This window comes from Pezoporus occidentalis, unplaced genomic scaffold (assembly GCF_034315485.1).
Source record: "Pezoporus occidentalis ecotype Australia unplaced genomic scaffold, CSIRO_AGI_Poc_V1 ctg137, whole genome shotgun sequence".
Lineage (NCBI taxonomy): Eukaryota > Metazoa > Chordata > Aves > Psittaciformes > Psittacidae > Pezoporus > Pezoporus occidentalis.
The window spans coordinates 772,443-791,855 of NW_026913177.1; the positions used below are offsets into that span (position 1 = coordinate 772,443).

At 50.6% G+C, this 19,413-nt stretch overlaps 2 protein-coding genes across 4 annotated transcripts in view; both read left to right on the forward strand.

Moving 5' to 3' along the window:
- Positions 1-4,283: 4,283 nt before the first annotated feature.
- On the forward strand, positions 4,284-6,162 carry TNNI2 (troponin I2, fast skeletal type; the record flags this gene model as incomplete). The annotated part of the gene is made up of 5 exons (XM_062609417.1): positions 4,284-4,460; positions 4,728-4,856; positions 5,217-5,306; positions 5,441-5,617; positions 5,922-6,162. Coding segments are annotated over 5 exons (672 nt in total), but the record flags the coding sequence as incomplete, so codon positions are not given.
- Positions 6,163-6,930: 768 nt separating this feature from the next.
- LSP1 (lymphocyte specific protein 1) overlaps positions 6,931-19,413 on the forward strand; it is a 51,210-nt gene continuing 38,727 nt past the window's right edge. For 2 of the 3 annotated variants that reach the window (XM_062609355.1, XM_062609353.1), the window contains exon 1: positions 6,931-7,102. In XM_062609355.1, coding sequence (XP_062465339.1) covers positions 7,023-7,102 — 80 coding nt within the window. In that variant the 5' untranslated portion in view covers positions 6,931-7,022. The remainder of the gene's footprint in view (positions 7,103-19,413) is intronic. The other variant, XM_062609352.1, reaches the window with a different exon arrangement.

Below are 19,413 nucleotides of genomic sequence, written 5' to 3' on the forward strand. Positions count from 1 at the left end.
TCACTGGCATCTGCAGTATTACTTGTATGATGCTAAAGGCTGTGAAACAGGAAGCCAGCAGCATTGGAGTTGCTGTTGTCTATATAATGTCTGAGAGGTGCCTAGAAAATACATCTCAATCAGCCTAAAAAGCCCCTGCTAAAAGCAGAGGGAGGACCTCGGCTGTGGAGGAGGGCAGGAGCTGTTTGGGCTCCTGTCTTCATGGGATCCCCTACACACACACAGTGCATGTGCTGTGACTAGGGCTGGTGAATATTTTCAGCTACCTTCCACAAACCTCTCCTTTGGATCCATGGAGATGCAGGTCTGGGTCATCCCATGGGCTGATTATCTTTCTTGCTGGCAGTGTGGGGCTGCTTTCCCATGCTTTGCTGCCTCTCGTCAGCTCCTGCAGTGCAGGGAGCCTTGGGGCTGCCTGCAGCAGCTCCAGTGGTTTATTTTTAAACAAAACCTTTGTTGTGTTGCAATGCTTCACATGGGGAGGAGCTGCAGAGGTTTCCTGTGTGGTAAGTGAGGTTGAAAGAGCATGCTGGTGATGGGTTGGCTCACTCAGAGATTGCTTTTGCACATGCTATCGGCAATGGATTGTGGGGTGCAGGCTCTTTCCCCTCTTCATTCCTGAAGGGCTGTTCCCAAGCCCTTGGAGGTGAACAGAGCTGTGCCCTGTCCATGGATAAGTCACTCTGTGTATCCAAGGGGAAATTTTACTAGAGGCCTTGCAGTTGGATGGCTGTGTGCAGGGAGCCCAGGCTCTGTGCAACCTTGAAGCCGTACCTGGTGTGGCTGGTTGGTGGGAGGAAGAGGGAGAGGAAGGCTCCCTCCTCCGCACTTGCAAGGGAAAGCACCTCTCTGGCTCCCCTGGGATGGCTCCGCTTGCCCACCCCACGGGTAGAAGATGTCCTCCCCTTTCCCACCCCTCCATCCTGATGGCTGTCCTCTCCTCCAGGGCTGCCTGCCTGGCCTGCCCCAGCCAAGGGAGGTGCACAGGGGACTCTTGCACATCATTGGTCTGAGGAGGTCTCCATGCCCTTAAAGAGAAGGTGGATTTTCTGCTGAGCCACCCGAGAAGCCCTTTTATACCTCCTTACTCAGGCAGCTGCCTGCAGCCCGCCAGTCTGTCCTGTCCAGCCAGTGGGAATCCCTGATTTTCTCCTCCAGACGGGTGAGCCGTTTTGCATGTCTCTTAATGACCCAGCTTGCTCTTAGGGGGTAATGGGGGAGTAAATTCACTCACCTGAGTTCTAGGGAGATAAATACCAGGTGGGGATGACCTGCTGGGAGAAACATAGGTGCTCATAAAGCATTCTTCATCCTTTGCCTGTTAGAGAAGATCTGTGTATTGGAAAGTCTTCATCTTTTCCAGTGACCTTTCTCTTTGGTTTCATGCCTTCTCTTCCTTTCGTTGGTTCTGCTCTCCAGCTTGAGTGGTGAGGGCAAATGGAGCCGCAGGCTCCCTAATGCTGACCTTCTGTGGGACATGGGATGCGGGATCCTTGTCTGCGGTACCTTGGCGATGTTCCCTACTTACACCCCTTCCTCCATCTCCCAACCCAGTCCTTGCAGTGCCTTCCTCCCCAAAACCCCTCTCAGACAGGGCCGATATCCAGATTTACGGTGTCCTCCCCCCAGAACAGGTGATTTAAAGCCCATGTTGCAGGCAGCGAGCCGCAGCCTGGTGTTGTCCCCTTGTTTCTTTGGCATTGCTGCCGCCGAGGCGGGTGCGTGCGCGCATGGAGCAGGATTGTCAGTAAAAATAGCTGGCATTCCTCGGCCGCCCTGTCCCTCAGCTGCAGCCCGGCACCTGCGGTGGCTTTTGCTTTGCATCGCCCCGACCTCCGTGAGTCACAGGGCTGGCACTGGGGACACACTGCTGTCCGAGGAGACAGCTGCAGCTCCTTCTGCAGCTCCCTGGCCATTTTTAGAAGCACTTTCCCCCCCTCCTCCCTGAAGTAATGTGATGGGCCTGCACATTTTCCAGGATAAAGTTTCCTTGGCCCTCTAAGCTGTGCCTCCCCCCTGGGCATGAGCCCCTGTTAACACTTCACCTCCTGAAGGAGCCTCCCACGTCTGCAGATGGATGTGTTATGGGGGCTCTTTTTCTCTGCAAAGGACTGTCTTATTTTGGGCTCAGCAGCGCTTCTGCATCCTTCCATTAGGAGACATGAGCAGGAGATATTGCTCTGCTAGAAAAGTAAAATTCTGTTTACAGGGAAATGATTTTCAGCAAAACAAAGGTGCTTTTCCATCTCTTCTCTCTGCATTGTACCTGTCAAATTTCCACTTAAAGGAAATGCAAGGAATTGTCTGGGGAAACCTGTGCCTTTACCAACTCAACAACAGCCCCTTTCTATGTCATCTGTGGCGAGGTTGTCGCAACAGGCTCCCCTGCCCCATGCAATGGGTGCATATAACTGGCAGGAGCATCCTATGAAGTCTTTCCTCGTCATCTGGGGCCCCTGCCACCCCTCCGCAGGCTTTGGTATCTCTTATTCATGAAGTGGGAGAAAGGCTGCATGGCAAAGTGAAGCAGTAAACTGAAAATTACCTTTTCCTTGTCTTACTTCATTTCATAAAATGGTTTGCTGGGGATCAAACAAGAGACATACCTGCAGGAATAAGTATCATAAATCTCTCTCTTCTGGCCCAGCACTATTTGGTCTGGTTCAGCAATCCCGGTGCTGAGGTTTGTGTGGCTGTGAGTAAGCACATGTTTGGCTCTCATCCACAAACAGCAGTCTAGTTCCCTATGTGATGAGAATTAGGAGAAGTAGGGAAATAAGAGCAAACCTGTTCCTCTTTTTCTGTTTTGGTTTTGTTTTTTTTTTTTTTTTTTAGAGGAATCTTGCTTTTTAAACCCAGGAAAGTCCCCACCAGCATGAATAACTGTGAATCTTTTTTCTTGGTTTTCACTGCAGGCTCATAACCATTTAAGGCAAGATGTCTGAGTAAGTTCCCATTTTTCTGTCTCTGATATGTTGTTGGCATTTAAGAACTTTTGTTTAACTGCCAAATTTTTATGCTTGTTACTATTCCTCTGCTTGTTTGCAATTAGGATGCTAACTTTCCCCTTTCTCTTCCCCCTTTCCTCTTTCTCTTCCTTCCCTTTTTTGTCCATCTGCTCTTCCTGAACAGTGAAGAGGTAAGTGTGTCTTGCTGGGGTTTTTCCTTCAGTGATGCTCATGGTGAAGCCAATCCTGGCTTCACCATTCCTCCTTAGGACAAGCACCTGCTGGCTGTGTGTGTGTAAGAACAGTTCATGGCAAGGCTTGCTGCTTGCTGACTGCTCCTGGTAAAGATGGGGAGGAGAAGAAAAATCCATTTTAAACGTTGTTTCTGCCTCCTGGCTTGGAGTTAAGATGCTTTTCCCCTCCTTTCCTGCTTCCCCAGCCAGCCACGAGATAGTGCTGGGAAGGCGGTGGTATAGAGCTGATTCTCCATCATCAATCCACCACCCAGCCCTTGGCCTAGTATCCTCTCATCCTTCCCCACACCTAGCCTCTCATTCTCTGCCCACCAAGCACTGCCAAATCGTTTCGCGAGGGCAGTTCAGGGAGACCTGGAAGCATGAACAGAGTAGAGTTTGCATTCTTAGCTAGTTCTCTCTGGCTTCTGGCAGAGCTGGAGTGGTGTTGGGCTTGAAGCCTGGGGGTGGCTGGTGTGGAAGGGCTGTGCATGGCTTTGTCACTCTGCATCGCCTCTTAGCAAGTTGCTCCATCCTTCATCTCTGCTTGGCATCTCCCCATGCGTCCAAAATACCACAAGCTCAGGCTTGCCACACTGAGAGAAAAGAGGATTTCAGAGACACAGACAAACTCCACTGTATGGCGCTGATGTCCAACAGGTGCTTTTATTCTCCATCAAACCCAGTGCCCCCAGAAAAGGCTGGGAGGGCACTCTGTGCTAAGGCACCAGTTTTCAGATGGAGGATAAGCCTGGCCTAACAGTGCTCAAAGGGATCTGCTGTGTTATGGCCCATACCTAGATTCATGTGATCAAAATCAATTCATGATGCATTGCATCTCTGAGCTGGATGCCTTTTCTCTGCACAGCCCTCCAGCCCTGTCAGAAGGGCATTGGCACCATTTGCATATGCAAACCATCTTGTTACATTTTGCTCTGCAGATCCTTATCCACTTCCTCCTCTATGCAATGCAGTGTCACACTCAAATGCTGCTTTCAACTCCCTCATATCAAATGCCAAGCTGTGCCATTTCAGAGTGTGGCAGGAAACCTCTTCTTTGAGTGCCACTTCAAAGAGTGCCACTTTGAGAAGTCTGGTTTGGGGACCAACTGGCTGGAGCCAGCTCACTGGCAGGGCTGCAGGTCCTCAGGGGACTGGGGGGTTGCATGGGGAAGGGGAACAGAAAGAGGAAAAGCCACCTGATAACCTGCTTTTGTCGTGTTCCTTCCACTTGCAGAAAAAAAGGAGGGCAGCCACTGCCCGTCGGCAGCACCTGAAGGTACGTGGCACTGCTGGGGCTGGGTGAAATGTGTCCAGACCAGCCTATCTCCCATCCTGAGCCTGACAGCTCTTGGCACTCTTCCTCCTGAAAAAGGCAATAATGCACAGTGTGAAAGACCCCCATCCCACTCCTTACTGGGTCCCCATCAGTATCCCTTGCTTAGAGATGCTGGTATTGATGGGGGTCTCCCCAAGCTGCCTCTTCATCAGGGTTCTCCCTCCCTTGCCTCCACCTTATGCTGACCATCTTCCTGATGTCTTCCAGAGTGCTATGCTCCAACTTGCTGTCACTGAAATAGAAAAAGAAGCAGCTGCTAAAGAAGTGGAAAAGCAAAACTACCTGGCAGAGCATTGCCCTCCTCTGTCTCTCCCAGGATCCATGCAGGAACTTCAGGTAAAGACTTCTGTAACCCTTTCATTGTGCCGGAGCAGAAAAGATCTTGCTTCATCAGTCAGCCTGATGAATATAGATTGGCCTTCCCATCTTGACCCCTTCTTACCTGTGGGTGCCCTGGAGCTGGCTGGATAAGAAAGAGGGTCTGTCTGGCAAGAAAGTTGCATTTCTAACAATGTGTTGAGGCAGCATTTGTGTGTAGCCAGCAGCATGGGGACCAGGAGCTGGCCTGCAAGCTACCCAACTGGTGTTGACCCCATCTGGTCTACTGGACGGGGTCTTTCAGAGCCAGACTGGTCAGGAGAGAGGAATCACAGGTAAGTCCTTGAAGTCAACATCCCTCTCTGCTTTTCTTTGCAGGATCTGTGCAGAAAGCTTCATGCCAAGATAGAGTCAGTGGATGAGGAGAGGTATGACATAGAGGTGAAGCTACAGAAGACTAACAAGGAGGTGAGTTTTCTCCAAAGCCATCCTTCAGGGAAGTCTCCAGTCCATCCTTCATGCCTCCCTGTGCCGCTTGGGTCTGTGTTATGAAACCCATGCCCTGCTCTCTCTCTTTCCCTCCTCATTTCATCCCCCTGTAGCTGGAAGACTTGAGCCTGAAGCTCTTTGACCTGAAGGGCAAGTTCAAGAGGCCGCCCCTGCGCAGGGTGCGCATGTCTGCTGATGCGATGCTGCGGGCCCTGCTGGGCTCCAAGCACAAAGTCTGCATGGATCTCCGAGCCAACCTGAAGCAAGTCAAGAAGGAAGACACTGAGAAGGTACTCTTTCCCTCTGCCCTGGGCACATATAGGATTTGTCCCCCGTTTTGGGGGGCTCATGCCTCACTGCGTAATAGGTAAGATTGAGCATGAGCCTTTCTGTAAAGTTCTTCCTGCTTGTCATTTCCTCCTCTGGCACCCATCATGTTGAAAAAGGAGGGTGCAGCCTGAAAAGATGTATGGGTGGAATTGGGTTCCTCTAGCTGGCACAGGGTTTTCCATGGGTGGACAGGTGAAGGGCCCTGCCTGGGTGGGTTCTCACCCTGAAAGGCACTGCACACCAACACGCCCATCCTTTCCCCAGGAGAAGGACCTCCGTGATGTTGGTGACTGGAGGAAGAACATTGAGGAGAAGTCCGGCATGGAGGGCAGGAAGAAGATGTTCGAGACTGGCGAGTCCTAAGCACCTGCATCACCCATCCTCTCCTCCCTCCTGTCCCTGCTGTCCCCCTAGGTTCAGGGGCACCTGCTAGGTGCCATTTCTCTCTGATTTTGGAAGAGCTGCATCCTGGCAGCAGTGGTGTAAATAAAGCTTTGGTGGGAGAGGTGGGTGTTGCCTGCCTGGGGAGCCAGATTCCAACCTGCGCCATGGTGCCAATGGGTCTTCTGCCATTGTGGGGCTCCTGGTGAAGACAGGGAGGCTTTGGAGGGGCTGTGCTGTGGGGATGAAGGATCTCTCTACTGTTGGTCTCCTTCCAAAGCTGGGATGCTTATCCTGTCATTGTGGAGAGGAAAGGTTGAGGCCATGCCACCAAGATCTGCTGGCATCTTCCCTCCATGCTGTACCACCAGCTCCCTGCCATGTCTTTCACTAGAGGTAAAGAGACAAAGACATGAGCCCAAGCTCCAGGAGGTGATGCAGAACCTCCTCCCATGGTGGCAACAGCAGGAAGATATGGGGAAGGAGAAGAGCTGGGTAGGATGCTGAAGGGTGACAGCTACAGGGCAGAAGTGGGACCTTTGGCTTCAGTGGGCTTTGAGAGGTGCAGAGTCAGGGCAACCTCATCAGCTCCTGCAGCAGTGCCCCAGTACCGGTGAAGTGTAGGGTGCCCCAGTTTAGAGATGCTGGCTGTACCCAAAGCTCTGTAGGCAACTGGGGAGTGGCAGATCACTCTTCTCCCTGCCACGGTGGGGATGTCTGTGCCCCTTGCTTTGCCTTTGGGTTAGCCCAGTACTTCCCAATTTTGAACTGCTGGTAGTGGCAAACCTTAAAATAGTCCCACTGTTTTTACAAAAACAAACACACACCCCCCATATTTGACTTCCCTTTCCCATCCCCCCAAAACCCTCAGCCCGTGAGGTTTCCGGCAGAGCTCACTTCTGCTTAGTACAGGAAAAGTGAAACAGCAGCAGCACCCTCACACCAGAGCTGTCTGCAGGACCACTGTGCTGGACAGAGGAGAAGATGTCAGACTTGGAGGGATACCAAGAGGGTGCAGAAGGTGTGAACCAAGTGGGAGATGAAAACCCTGGGGACAGCGAGAGGTGAGGCCTGGGGACTTGGCGCCCCAATGCCATGACTGCCTTCCGGTCATGGGAAACTGGGAGGGTGATGGTGGGAAAGGAGGGTGCAGAGCCAAAATGGTAATGACCCATGAGGCTGAAATGGGTCAGTTGCTCTGGCTGGCTTTTGACCAGTACCTCCAGCTAAGGAGAGACTTAGACTTCCTAAAGGTCTCATCTCCTTTGAACTTCAAAGCCCTTGGGAGGGGTTGATCAAGTGGGGAACCACAGCTCCAGCAGCCGGCAAGCTCAGCTAGGAGCCTGGCAACCTGGACCTGCTCTGCAGCTAAAATCAGCCCCATCTTTAAGGCCAGCAAGTGAACATCAGCTGCCTCCTCTCCTTGCAGCAATCAATGGGCACAACTGGTTTCTTGCTGTATCCCCTATATTTATAACCAAGTTAATGTGGCAATGTTGCAGGCTAGTTGCCATGAGGTTATACATCTCCCTGTGCCTCCACTCGGCTTTGTTGCTTTATCAGCAGAGACTGTAAAATTTGGAGTCTGTTCACTCTAACACAGAGAGCTTTCCATGCGGGTTGAAAGAAGATCTGTAGCAGAGATCACATCTGTCTGTGGTGGAGGCAGACTTAGATAAGCTCGGCTGAGGTATATCACCCAGAAGTACTCAGATTTAGACTGGATTCAGGCTGAGCATCCAGGGAGCTTGGGGGGTTGCCTGATTTTTCACCTCCAGCTTCAAAGCTTGCATTAGCACTTCTCCCCAAGGCTTCTGAAAGCCAGCTAAGTTAATATTGATGGGGGGAAGAAAACCCCAAACCCTTGGGTGAGGATGAGAGGAGAAAGGTGTGTCATCTCCTGTCACTAGTGGTTGCAGTTAAGTGTTTTGACTGACACTTGACAGCAATTAGCCTTAGCTGAAGGCTTGACTGGAAGCTTCAAAAGGTGCTGGAAGGCTCTGTGCTTGACTCTCTGCTGATACAAAGGGGAGCCTTGGCTGCTGGGGGAATGCAGAGTGATCCATGTGATTCCCAGCATCGCTCCAGCCTGGCTGTGCCTCCACCACAGGCTCAGCTCACCTTGCAGGAGCAAGGAGCAGATGCTGGGATGACCCGAGGTGACTGGGACTTGCCACTTCCCTTTTGCTGTGGCAGGCACTGGTAAGTTGATGCAGCCAGGGCCAGCAGTGGGGCTGCTGTGGAGGCAGTATCAGCTTGTTCCCTCCTCTGTTTCCTGCTGGAGTTTCAGCTAGATAAGGGGCTGCCTGGAGGGGTCTGTTCTGTAGCACTCCAACTCTTACAGCCTTTAGAGACATGTTTAAGGAGTGTGTCTGTGAATGCTGATGGCAGGGTGGCACAGCCCTTCCTCCCTAGCTGCATTTTAGAGTTGTACTGAAATACAAAACTTGATGGCAAAAGCAGTGAGCAAAAATAACTTCCTTTCTGTTTCTAAAATATGGGGAATTACTTTCTCTCCCAGTTCATCTGATAGTCTCATGTGCAGCTCTAAACTTCTCCTGCTTTTACTTGTGCTACTAAAAGGCTTGCTAGGCTCTGGGGGTTTCTTCTCCCAGAATGGAGGAAGGAAGTGTTTACTTGCTGTTTAGGGCTACCTTTTCTCAGCCTGTGGTTAGCTCAGCTCTGTGGTCTCCTTTCCTTGAGGCTAAAGCTCTTGTCAAGCTGACCTGTGTGTGCATGGAGTCAGGATAGTGCTCCTAAGGCAGCATAAGGTGTGCTGGAGGTATGAGCCCTGAGTCTTGCGACTGAGCTTCCAGGAAAGTAAATCCCAAGGCTCTCTGGCATAAATGCACAGTGAGAAGACACGGGAAGAAAAAAAGTGCTGGGTGTGCTTAAATAATGAAGATTGTCTACTTAACTGTGCTCAGCATATATATAGAGAAGCTTGCATGTCTTAGAAATCCTAATTTGGGCATACTGTACTCTACTTTCCTGTACAAATGGGAACATGCTGTCAAAGTCTTGCTGATGCCAATTGTAACACCACTTAAACCAAACTGGTGTTATGCTCTCTTCCATGAACTGTAATTGCTGTATAGGAAAGCACTGTGGTGTGGGCCTGATGCAGAACCTTCCCAAAAGCAACAAGAAGCTGAGGCAGACTGCTTGGGTTGTCCTGCCTTGATGATGGGAGGTTGGGATCCCACTATGTACTGTGGGTCTTGTACTATGAGCGCTCTCCATAATGCTCTGGAGGCTTGAGGCAGTCCTTGACCTTGGTTTCCACATCCACTGCTGTGTGTGTCCCTACAGCTTGGGCTATGCTCTGCAGGCTGTTTGTCCCTGAGCAGCAGCATGGCTCATGAGGCAGGTTTCTCTTGTCTGCGGGGTATGAGGTGAGAGATTGGCTTCTCCCAAACTCCCCCATCTCCTTTCTTCTGGGGCTTCCCATGCTGTGAGCTACAGGGAGACCTTGGCAGCCCATGTATGGTCACTGTCTGGGGACAGGCTCTGCTGTGCTAGCAAGCCCCAGGCATCTCTTTGCCATGCCTATCCCCAGCTGTCCTGAATTCTCCAGATCCCTAGAGGCATCTTGAGGGTCCTTGCTAGGGTGACTGCTGTTGCCAAGTATACCCATGGTTGGAAGGAGGTTGTTTAGGAAAACTGATACGTGGAGAGTCTTTGGACACCTTGGTGCACTGAATTCCTTGGGGGAGGGATGGCTGATTTCTGCTCAGGAGTAACTGGTTTGTTTGACCCAGCTGGGCTTATTAAAGTGGAAAAATAGTAGGGAAGTGAACATGGGCCAGATGGATAATTTAGCGGAACTGGGCAATGCTTTAGTGTTTCCAAATTCAATGTAGGTGCTCTGGCAGTGGCATTAGGGATAAAGAACTGTCTCTAATTATAGGGAGGTATCAAGTGCCTTCACTGCCCCTTTCTCCTTGAAGAAGAAGAACAACAAGGCCCTTGCCTTGCCTCTGAGCTTATTTTGCCATGTAAACCCATGGGTTTGGAGGTGTGAGCATTAAAGCAGCCCAGCAGCAGTTATCTGAATTTTACTATTTTTAAACCACAGGAGACTCTGCTGGCTGTTTTAAAACCCTTGGGGTGAAGTCTGGCTCTGAAGCCTGTGGGAATCCCTTGCTCCTGGATTTTAGAGGCCTGGCTGTGGAGAAGGCTGGGTTGGCTGACTCAGGGACCATACTTGCGGGCTGCTAGGAGGAGGTTTTGCCAGACCACCATTGCTGGTGTGGGGTGAAAAATCACTTCTGCTGTCTGAGGTGGTGCTGGGGCTCCTGCTGCCCTGGGGAAGGGGAGCAGAGGCACAGCCCCACCTGCACCCTGGGGCACCCAACCCCTCTGTCTCCAGAAGCCCAGGCATCCCCTGGCTGCACCCCACAATGGGGCAAGCTCTGCTTGCCCTGGTTTGTCCAACAGCATTAATAAATCTGCAGCAGTGAGGAAAGTGGAGATGTCCAGGCAGAGTTTTGGGGCATGGCTGGACTTTACTGTTTGCTTAGAGCAGGCAAGCATCCCCCAGGGTGGAAATGTCCCCAAGGGAGGCTCATCATATCAGGGGATATGATGACATCTTGGGACAGGCTGGTGTCCTGGTCTTAGGACAGCTCAGGGTCTGTTTGCAGCCGTGCTCCACACATGGGTTAAAAGTGCATGGGCTTTCCCATGTTTGCTGCAGCTGGAACAGGACAAGTGCTGCTCTGTGGGCACAGCTGAGTTCAACTTAGACATGTGTGAGGTGTGTGGAGGGCTGGTTCAGGAAGGTGGGGAAAAAAGAGGGATTTTCTTCCACCCCCCTGGTCTGGGCATCCTCCCTGGACATATGAGTTTTGTGTGGTATGCTGCTTCAGAGGGTTTCAGGCTTTTCCCAAAACATGTAAGCCTTTTTTCTAGCAGTAACTGGAAGGGCAGAAGCTACCACAGCTGGCTTTGTGGCAGTGAAGTGGTTAACCTGAGCATGACCTGGGGATCCTGGGCCCCTCTGCTCCGACCCCCACTGACCCTGCTAACCCAGCCCTGGCTGATGCTCTGCCTGCATCTCTCCCATTTGCATCCATCACCCTTGTGATCCATGTGCCTGGCTGCGGGGTCTGAGTGGGTCCCTTGCTGCCTCTGTGCTCTCTCCAGAGCTGGGTTTTCTCCCAGCAGGGCACTCATCCAGCCTGGGTGCTGACTTTGTCGGGACACTGACTCGCATCTGGGCAGACCGCCTGTCTGGGAGGTGCTCCAAGGCATTGTTGGCACTGCATTTTGGTTGGGAACAGCTATCTCTTTGGGGGAGTGGGATTCCTAACCTGAAGAAAGTTGTTGCCCAGGCTCCAGGGGGGTTTGGTGGCTGCTGGACTCCTGTGGCTGTAATCTGGCTCTGACTGACAATGCAAACCTGCTGTCACCCTTTGGCTCAGAGGAAATGCCTCAAGGATTTGCTGGTCTCACTTTATCCTCCACATGCAGCCCTCCCAGTACAGTCTGACTGTGTGAACCTGCCTGGGAAAGACGGTGCAGGCAAGGGAGGGTTCTGCTTTACCCAACACCCAGCTTGTGCAGCAGCTTTGATGTCCCATAGCTGCAGTTCCCATTCCCTTAATATGAGTCCACCAAGCTCCTCATCAGGCTGTCTTTGGGCTCACTGAGGAGATGCTTTGACATCCTTTGGGGCCAGAAGCACAGGGAATGGGTTCTCATGGGGTGGTTCTGTTCTTCTTAAGCTGTTTATAAGGAGAAACCTTGAGGATGTACGTCAGTGAAAAGAAGACATGGGTGTGTATTTATATGATAGGGACTCAGGGGCCTCTTTACCCAGACTGTGTTCTGGATCATGGTCGTCTGGTATATGGATCAAGAATGTGCCCTCAGAGATGCTGCATGTGCTGGGAAGGCAGCTGTCCTCCACAACATGACTGCAGGATGATTGATACTAGAGCAGAACCTACAGTGCCAAGCCAAAGTCAGAGTGTTACCATGGTGGGTGCTCTGTGGTCATCCCAATGGCCTACTGCCTCAGGGAAAAGCGAACAGGTAATCTCTACTGCAAGACCAGACAGCTGAGGTTGAGATGTTTAGGAAGGGGAAGAGATGCTCCAGCCATTGCACTTGCCCACTGCCGATTGGGTACCCAGAAGAGGAGGTTTCCTACTGGACTCATGTGACATCTGTCAGGCCTTGGATGGTGTCTTGGGTAACCCAAGGCATCCTCAGTGACACTTGGCACCTGAATTACTCCCCGGTTTCCAAATATCATGTAGGAAACACAGGCCACTGCTGAGATTGGAGTTGAGCTCTCCTGAGGCTTGGCTAGATATCTAAGAGTCCTCAGCTTGTCTGGGTGCTCCACAGAGGCTCAGTCACAAATGGGTTAACCAGCCCCACTTGGAGACTATGTGTGTTTTCCTTGCCAGTGTATCCCTCCTAACACACACCAGATGTGTGAGGCAGCCACTGGAGCGTCTTAATCCCAGGTTTCGGCACTCGGTTGTCTTTCTCACGGGCAGCTCTTCAGCAGCTTTCTGGGGGCTCCGCCAGTGCTCTTGCAATGGCTGAGCAGGGAGCCTGGCAGACCCCATCCTCTGCAGGAGAATTTGCAGCAAGGCAGGTTGAAATGTCTTCTCTTATTTGCTGGTTCAAACAAGTCACTCCTGGGATGGGTTGCAGGGGCTGGCAGCAGAGCTGATGCTGATAGCTCCATCTGGAGTCATACGAGGTGAGTGTTAAACGCAGGAGCTCCTTGGGTTCATCCTATCTCAAAGGAGCAGTGGTGCTTCATACAAGCCTGGTGTGTCTGATAACTGCCCAGGGAATGCATGGGTAAAGAGGAAGACAGATGAGCAAATCCAGCAGGATTTATTAATGAATGGAAATGGCAGTCAGTGGGCATCTATTATTAGCTTGATTGGTGACTTGCATTCGGTAGTCTAAAAACTTGGAGCCACCTCAGAGCAACTGGTCTGAGATGTGAAAGACTTGGTTTATTTGGAGCTCAGTTTACTTGGATTTCTCTTGCTATTGCACAGACCTGTAGGCCCAAATGCTAGTGTACATCAGCACCACCCTACTGTCTGCCATAAATCTGTGCCAGTTTGCATCAGCTGGAGGTCTTCAGCTCTTTTGCTTACATGCTCATTTTGAAAATAGATCCTTTGCTAGGGATTAGTTCTGCATTACGAAGAAGCCTCTCTCCCAGCTCTAGGTATCTGTTGCTTGCTGCAGCTGAATAGACAGTATGTGCAATGCCTTTTATCAAGCCCTTGCCAGACACTTTGGAAAATACGATCTCTTCTTCCATGCTTGTGCATGCATGTGCTTTTCTGCTGCAAAAGTAATTTCCAGTGAAAGCTTGCTCCAGAGCCATTAGCATCAACAAACTCTGAACTATTGACAGACCGCAAACAGTCATGACTGCCAGCCTTTTGGGAGGGGGGCAAAGTTCTCCCTCAATAAAATTGATGTCAGTAACTATTTCCTCTTAAAATAAGTGCCTCCTTGCCATTGTCACCTAGCGTCACGTAACAGGAGCTGACAGCAGTGTGTCTGAGCTGAGCTGTCTTGAAGGACAGACTGATATGTTATACAGCCAGTACACTCTTACTATGGTGGGGCTTTTCCTTCCTTCAGGTGGCAGTTGTCTCTTCTGCTGCTTCTTCACTCAGTTGCCATCTTTCTGCATATACCCTTAGCTGCCCATTTTGCAGAAAGGCTTGTCTTTTAACTTTATGTTGGGCCTTGCTTTGGAGCATTAAACATAGAATCATAGAATAGTTATGGTTGGAAAGGACCTTAAGATCATCTAGTTCCAGCCCCCCTGCCATGGGCAGGGACATCTCCCACTAAACCATGTCACCCAAGGCTCTGTCCAACCTGGCCTTGAACACTGCCAGGGATGGAGCATTCACAACCTCCCTGGGCAACCCATTCCAGTGCTTCACCACCCTTTCAGTAAAGAACTTCTTCCTTATATCCAATCTAAACTTCCCCTGTTTAAGTTTTAACCCGTTACCCCTTGTCCTATCACTACAGTCCCTGATGAAGAGTCCATCCCAAGCACCCTTATAGGCCCCTTTCAGATACTGGAAGGCTACTATGAGGTCTCCACACAGCCTTCTGTTCTCCAGGCTGAACAGCCCCAACTTTCTCAGCCTGTCTGCATATGGGAGGTGCTCCAGCCCTCTGATCATCCTCTTGGCCCTTCTCTGGACTTGTTCCAACAGTTCCATGTTCTTTTTATGTTGTGGACACCAGAACTACACACAATACTCCAGGTGAGGTCTCACAAGAGCAGAGTAGAGGGGCATCTTCTTCCTCGATGGAGGTATATGTTGGTCTTCAGGCGTTTTGGATACATGATGATACTTTTGCTTGACCTTTCATAACAGCTCCCATCTTTTGCCCAGCTTGGTGAGGGGGGCATGGGCGTTACTGGCAAGCTGATATTCAATGCCTTTCCCTAGACAAGATGCATTTTGAAGTGAGGGTATAGCCTGAGAGCAGGAACTGTCAGATGATGCTGGGGATCCTTCTTATCCATTAGTCTACCCTGACCCCAGCTGGAGTAACCAGCCTGGCAGTGTGAGGCAGGGATTAATGGTTGCTAAAACTGCTTGTGTTGCACAACGCAGTACTACATCAGAGCCTCGAGCCGGCTGCAGATATACTAATAAGTTTATATTGGGCAGAATCTGTATTTCACCTCTTGAAAGCTGTGCTGGTCAGCTGAGCAACATGGCTTGGGCAGAGCCATACTTGCACAGCAGCACTATCTTACAAGCCTATCAAGAAAACGTATTGCTTGGCTTTGGGTGATGCTTAAACACATCTCACATGCCACTTACTTGCTGAAAGAAGGTGATGCCTCTATTACAGTTGTGTCCCTCTTATGCAAAACATGAGAGAAGTCTGAACGTGTTTCTGGCTGCCCAGTGTCTACCTAATCCACCAAGCCAAAGCAAAGGCTACTCCATTTATTTTAAATGGGCATTCCAAGTTCAAATTAATTCAGCAGCTTTCCAAACCTTGGTGAACAGAAACCAGTGACAGAAGGTCTGTTTTGGACATTTCTTACAGTGTCTGCTGGTGGGGGGACAACCCCTTGGCAGCAGTTGCCTGTGGCTTATTCATCCTGGCTGGAGTCCTTTGTCCTGCTTCTCTTGGAGAGGCATCCCAGAGAGATGGAGCCGGTATTTGGGGCCAATAGTTCTCCTCTTGTTCTGTAACGACCCTCCTGTGTGGGCTGGGAACATCTTATCTGAAGCCATTGTTTTGTCTTCCTGTCTCTTTCCCAATGGCTTTGTTTGTTTAACCTAATATATAGGTATTGTGTAGGCTGCAGTAACCATGCTGGCTCCATGTGCTGGACTAGCTGCATCCCTCCAGGGCTTGGCTGAGTCACTTGGCCTTGGCCCTGGTCTGTAAAACCGGATGGTAGTTCACTGCAGTGGCTCAGGTGATATCTCTCCCTATTTGCACAGCACCTAGTGTAACAGGGACTCTGATCAACTTTAACCATGCAGGGCTGCCCAATTAGTGCTTGCACTACCTCCCTTTGCTTCCCTCCCCTCCCTTTCTTAAATCCAGCTTTCAGATATTCCTTCTCCCTCAGTCCCCTCATCCTTTGCCCTTGTTTGTGTTACCCCTGGAGCATCTTCTCTTACAAGGCAGGGAAAGCTTGCATCTTCCCCTCTCACTGGAAGGTGAACCAAACTTTGGGGATTTTAGGTTTATGCATGTACCCATGAAGTGCCTCACAGGGAGGGTCCCTCCATTCTGTGTGAAGGTGAGGGGTAGTGGTGGAGTAGATGAAGAAGGGATGCTCCTTCTTGACCTGGCTTCCTCTCCTTCTCATTTCTGGCTCTTTGGATGTCATAGGAAGAAAGTAATCGTTGATCCCAAGCCAAGTACTTCAGACTTAGTATGACATGGTGTTTGTTGACTCTTTGGATGCAGCCCACAATTACGCATGTTCTTCATGGTGCTCCTCTGAGAGTGTGGGCCAGGAACCAGCTCTGAGCCAAGACAGCTCCTGCCTACAGCATCCTCTCCCTCGACAGCCATGGGGTCACGCGTTGGCTTCGGAATGTCCCCTCCTGACTCATGGCCAGGCAGGGGAAGGCTTGCTGGGAGTATCATTGGGATTGGACTCCTTCCCCTGCACCCTGAGCTAATTGCACAGTTGAGATGCCCTGGCCTATTGATAGCACATTTCTGGAGCTTGTAACTAGCTGTTCTGGTGTGAAGGAGACAATGTGCTGCTCTTGGCTGCTACATAATCCTTGGGATTATCTCTGGCTGCCTGTTTTGGCCTCTGTATTTAGCTGCCCAAAAGCGAGTGCTGGCAGTGAAAGCTGGGCTGAGCTAACTGGTTATTAGGGATGAAGGCAAGATGAACAACCCGATCCATCAGGCTAACATGTAAACCCCACCATCTACACAGCTGACGTACCAACTGGTGTGCCCCTTTCACTGGACTGAGGCTCCTAGTGGGCTAGGCAAGTTCTGATGTCTGCCAGGCTGGTTTCAAAGTGGGGGTTGCACGTGCATGTTGAAGAGGTTGGGGGTGTCAGGAGAGGGACAGAGGTTTGGGATGGCAGAGGGAAGGATGCACCACTTAGAAGGCTAAACAGAGAGACCCCATCTACTCCATCATCCTAGGGGGGCTGCTGGTGGAAGTGCAGGTCTGTGGCTGAGGCAGTGCTGCACAGTCCTTGCTGAAGGGGTTAGGCTGTTCCTGTGAGAACATTTTCTATGGGTGTGTTTCCACCATTGACATGCAGGCATGGACCATGCTGTCAGCTGATGGCACCTATAACGGACTGCATGCTGTATGTTGGAGCTGATGCTGACAGTGCTGTGCATCCCAGCAAAGTTGCAGAAAATAACTTTGGCTGTGTTTCTTTGCTAGCAGGACTCGAGTCTTTTTTGTTTCTTTTTCCCTACACCATGTGTTAGCCTCCAACTGATTTTGCAACTAGTGCTACATAGCAGAGTGATTGTGTAATTAACAGGAACTGGTGCAGCCCTATCTCTCTGGGACTCCCACCCTCCTCCCCACAGTGATGGAGACAGATTAACTCCCTCACCTTCTCTGCTTCCCCTGCTGCTGGGAAGAGCTCTGGGAAGCTCTCCGATCCCCTGCAGTGTGTTTCTGGGTGCTCCAGGCATCCCTGCTCCTGTAGTGCAGTTTTGCTGTAGAGATTTATGGTGGTTCTCCTAGCTTAAACTGTGCCAAAAAATAACAGATGAATTAATTCTTTGTTTATTTTTTTCCTGTGTCCACTGTACTCCTACCCACTTCCTGATGGGACCAGGAGGTTTGTTTCAGTGAAGGGATTAGGAGCAGCAGTGGGACTGGTGCTGACCTTACTGTACTTGGATATGTGGCATGACTCAGACTGATGCACCTGGGCTTGGCAGCAAGCGAGGGAGGAGAGGGTACAGAAGGCACCTCTGTTCTGCAGGATGATGGTGTGGGGATTCTGCTGCACTGCCCTTTTTCCATGGACCTTTAGGCCCAGCCTTTGTGCTCTTGAATAGTGGGTTTAAATTCTCCCCATGGAGATGGGGATAGCGACTCTGTCCATGTGTCAGTGCTCAGTTCCCTCCCTTCCTACAAGCTGTGAGCTTAGGAAGAGAATCCTGCTCTGCTCTCCTTTCCCTGTGGTCCTGGAGGACCCTGCTGATGCTGGGTGAAGGATGAGTTTTCTTGTCATATCTGATGTCTTTCTCAAAGATGAAAGCCAAGGAGAAGGGCAGGAAACCTTCCCCAGAGGTTGAGTAGCACAGCCAGGAGGATTTTCCAGGTGGAATTCAGTACCAAAAACATCTTTCCCTGGGAGCAATGGAGAGGTCAGCCTGCTGCCTGTTCCGATGCAGGGATGCTTCACTTCCAGTGTTTCCAAATGACAGCAGCACCTTAGACCAGCAAGAGCTAGCGTCACAACCTCTCTCTGGTCCTGGATATCATCACCCAAGCATGGGTTTTGTCAGCTCTGTTCATTGAAGGCCCCCATGTCTGAGAGGCAGTCAGTCCCGGGCTTGGGGTGAAAGTCTGCCAAGTGCTTGCAAGATGAGGAGCTCACATTGGCACCCTCAGAGAGACAAACCTGGGTGTGGAGGCAAGGCTCTCTTGCTGGGAGAATCAACAGCTTTTCCCCTTGTCTGTTTACACAGAGGATCTCGCCTCCACTAGGTAGTGGTGTGCCATTGCCTTTTCTGCTCACTACATATACCAAGCTTCTGCCTTCTTCTGGCGACAATGGCTGCATTCCTCCTTGCCCCTCCTCAGCTCCCTGCGGATTGCCCGGCATCTCTGCCTGAAATAAGAGTGCTGCTGTGATTTCGTTCAGCACCCAGTTGTTGCTGGCCCATGGGTGCCAGCTGCATCCCTGCCTGCCAGGGCTCCTCCGTTGTGCATCCTTGGCTGTCTCAGGCCACGGGAGAAGCTGGCAGGCTTGGGCTGATTCTCTCCAAAGAGAAAACCCTGTAGGTTCATATTTCACTTCAACCCTGTGGGCAGTTGTGGTGAAGTCAATAGGGGTGCTCACATGCTTAAACCTAATTATTCCTGTAAGTACTTGCAGGGCTGGGACAGGCTCTTTTTTCAGCAAGAGACCTTTTATGGTGGATCTCTTGCATCTTCTCACCAAATTGAGAAAGAAAAATTGATAAAAAAAAAAAAAAGCAGTGTGACAGCAAGTGAGCAGCCCAGAGTGGGGCCAGCATCAATATCTGTGCCTGGTGGGTTTTGTTGTTCCTGACCACTTAGGGGATGCTTAGTAAATACCTGCAAAAAAAAAAAAAAAAAGAAGCTGTTTTGAAATGAAGAGACAGTGGGAAGGAAGACAGGCACTTCCTTCTTGTCTGACTTTAATGCACTGCCTTGTTAATTGAGATTTCTGGGTGTATTTTATGGGCAACTTCCCTATTTCAACTTACCAGGAGGCAAGAAGCACTCCTGCAGAAGTGACTGAAGGGAAACACGTAAATGAGATGAAGGGGACTGAAAGCAGGAAGAAGGTGAGGGTCTAAGCAGGATGATCCTATCATAACAGCTCCCATCTCAAACACAGCCAGAGGAACATTGCCACTGACTGTAGGGAAACCCGGACACGCTATGCCATGAGCACTGTGATGTGCAAATACAAGGTAAGGCTAGAACTTTCAATGTATGAGTGCAGGTACCTGTTGGTTTGCTACAGAGGAAGATCTTTTCCCCAAAAACCAACACACAGGGACCAGGAGATGCAGGTTGGGAAAAAAAGAAGACTGTTTGTTCTTTCTTTCTAAGCCTGCTCTCATGATGAGATAGCATGAACAACCCTCTTGAATGCATGGCAGATGGGCATTTTGTTTTAGCAGGCGGCAA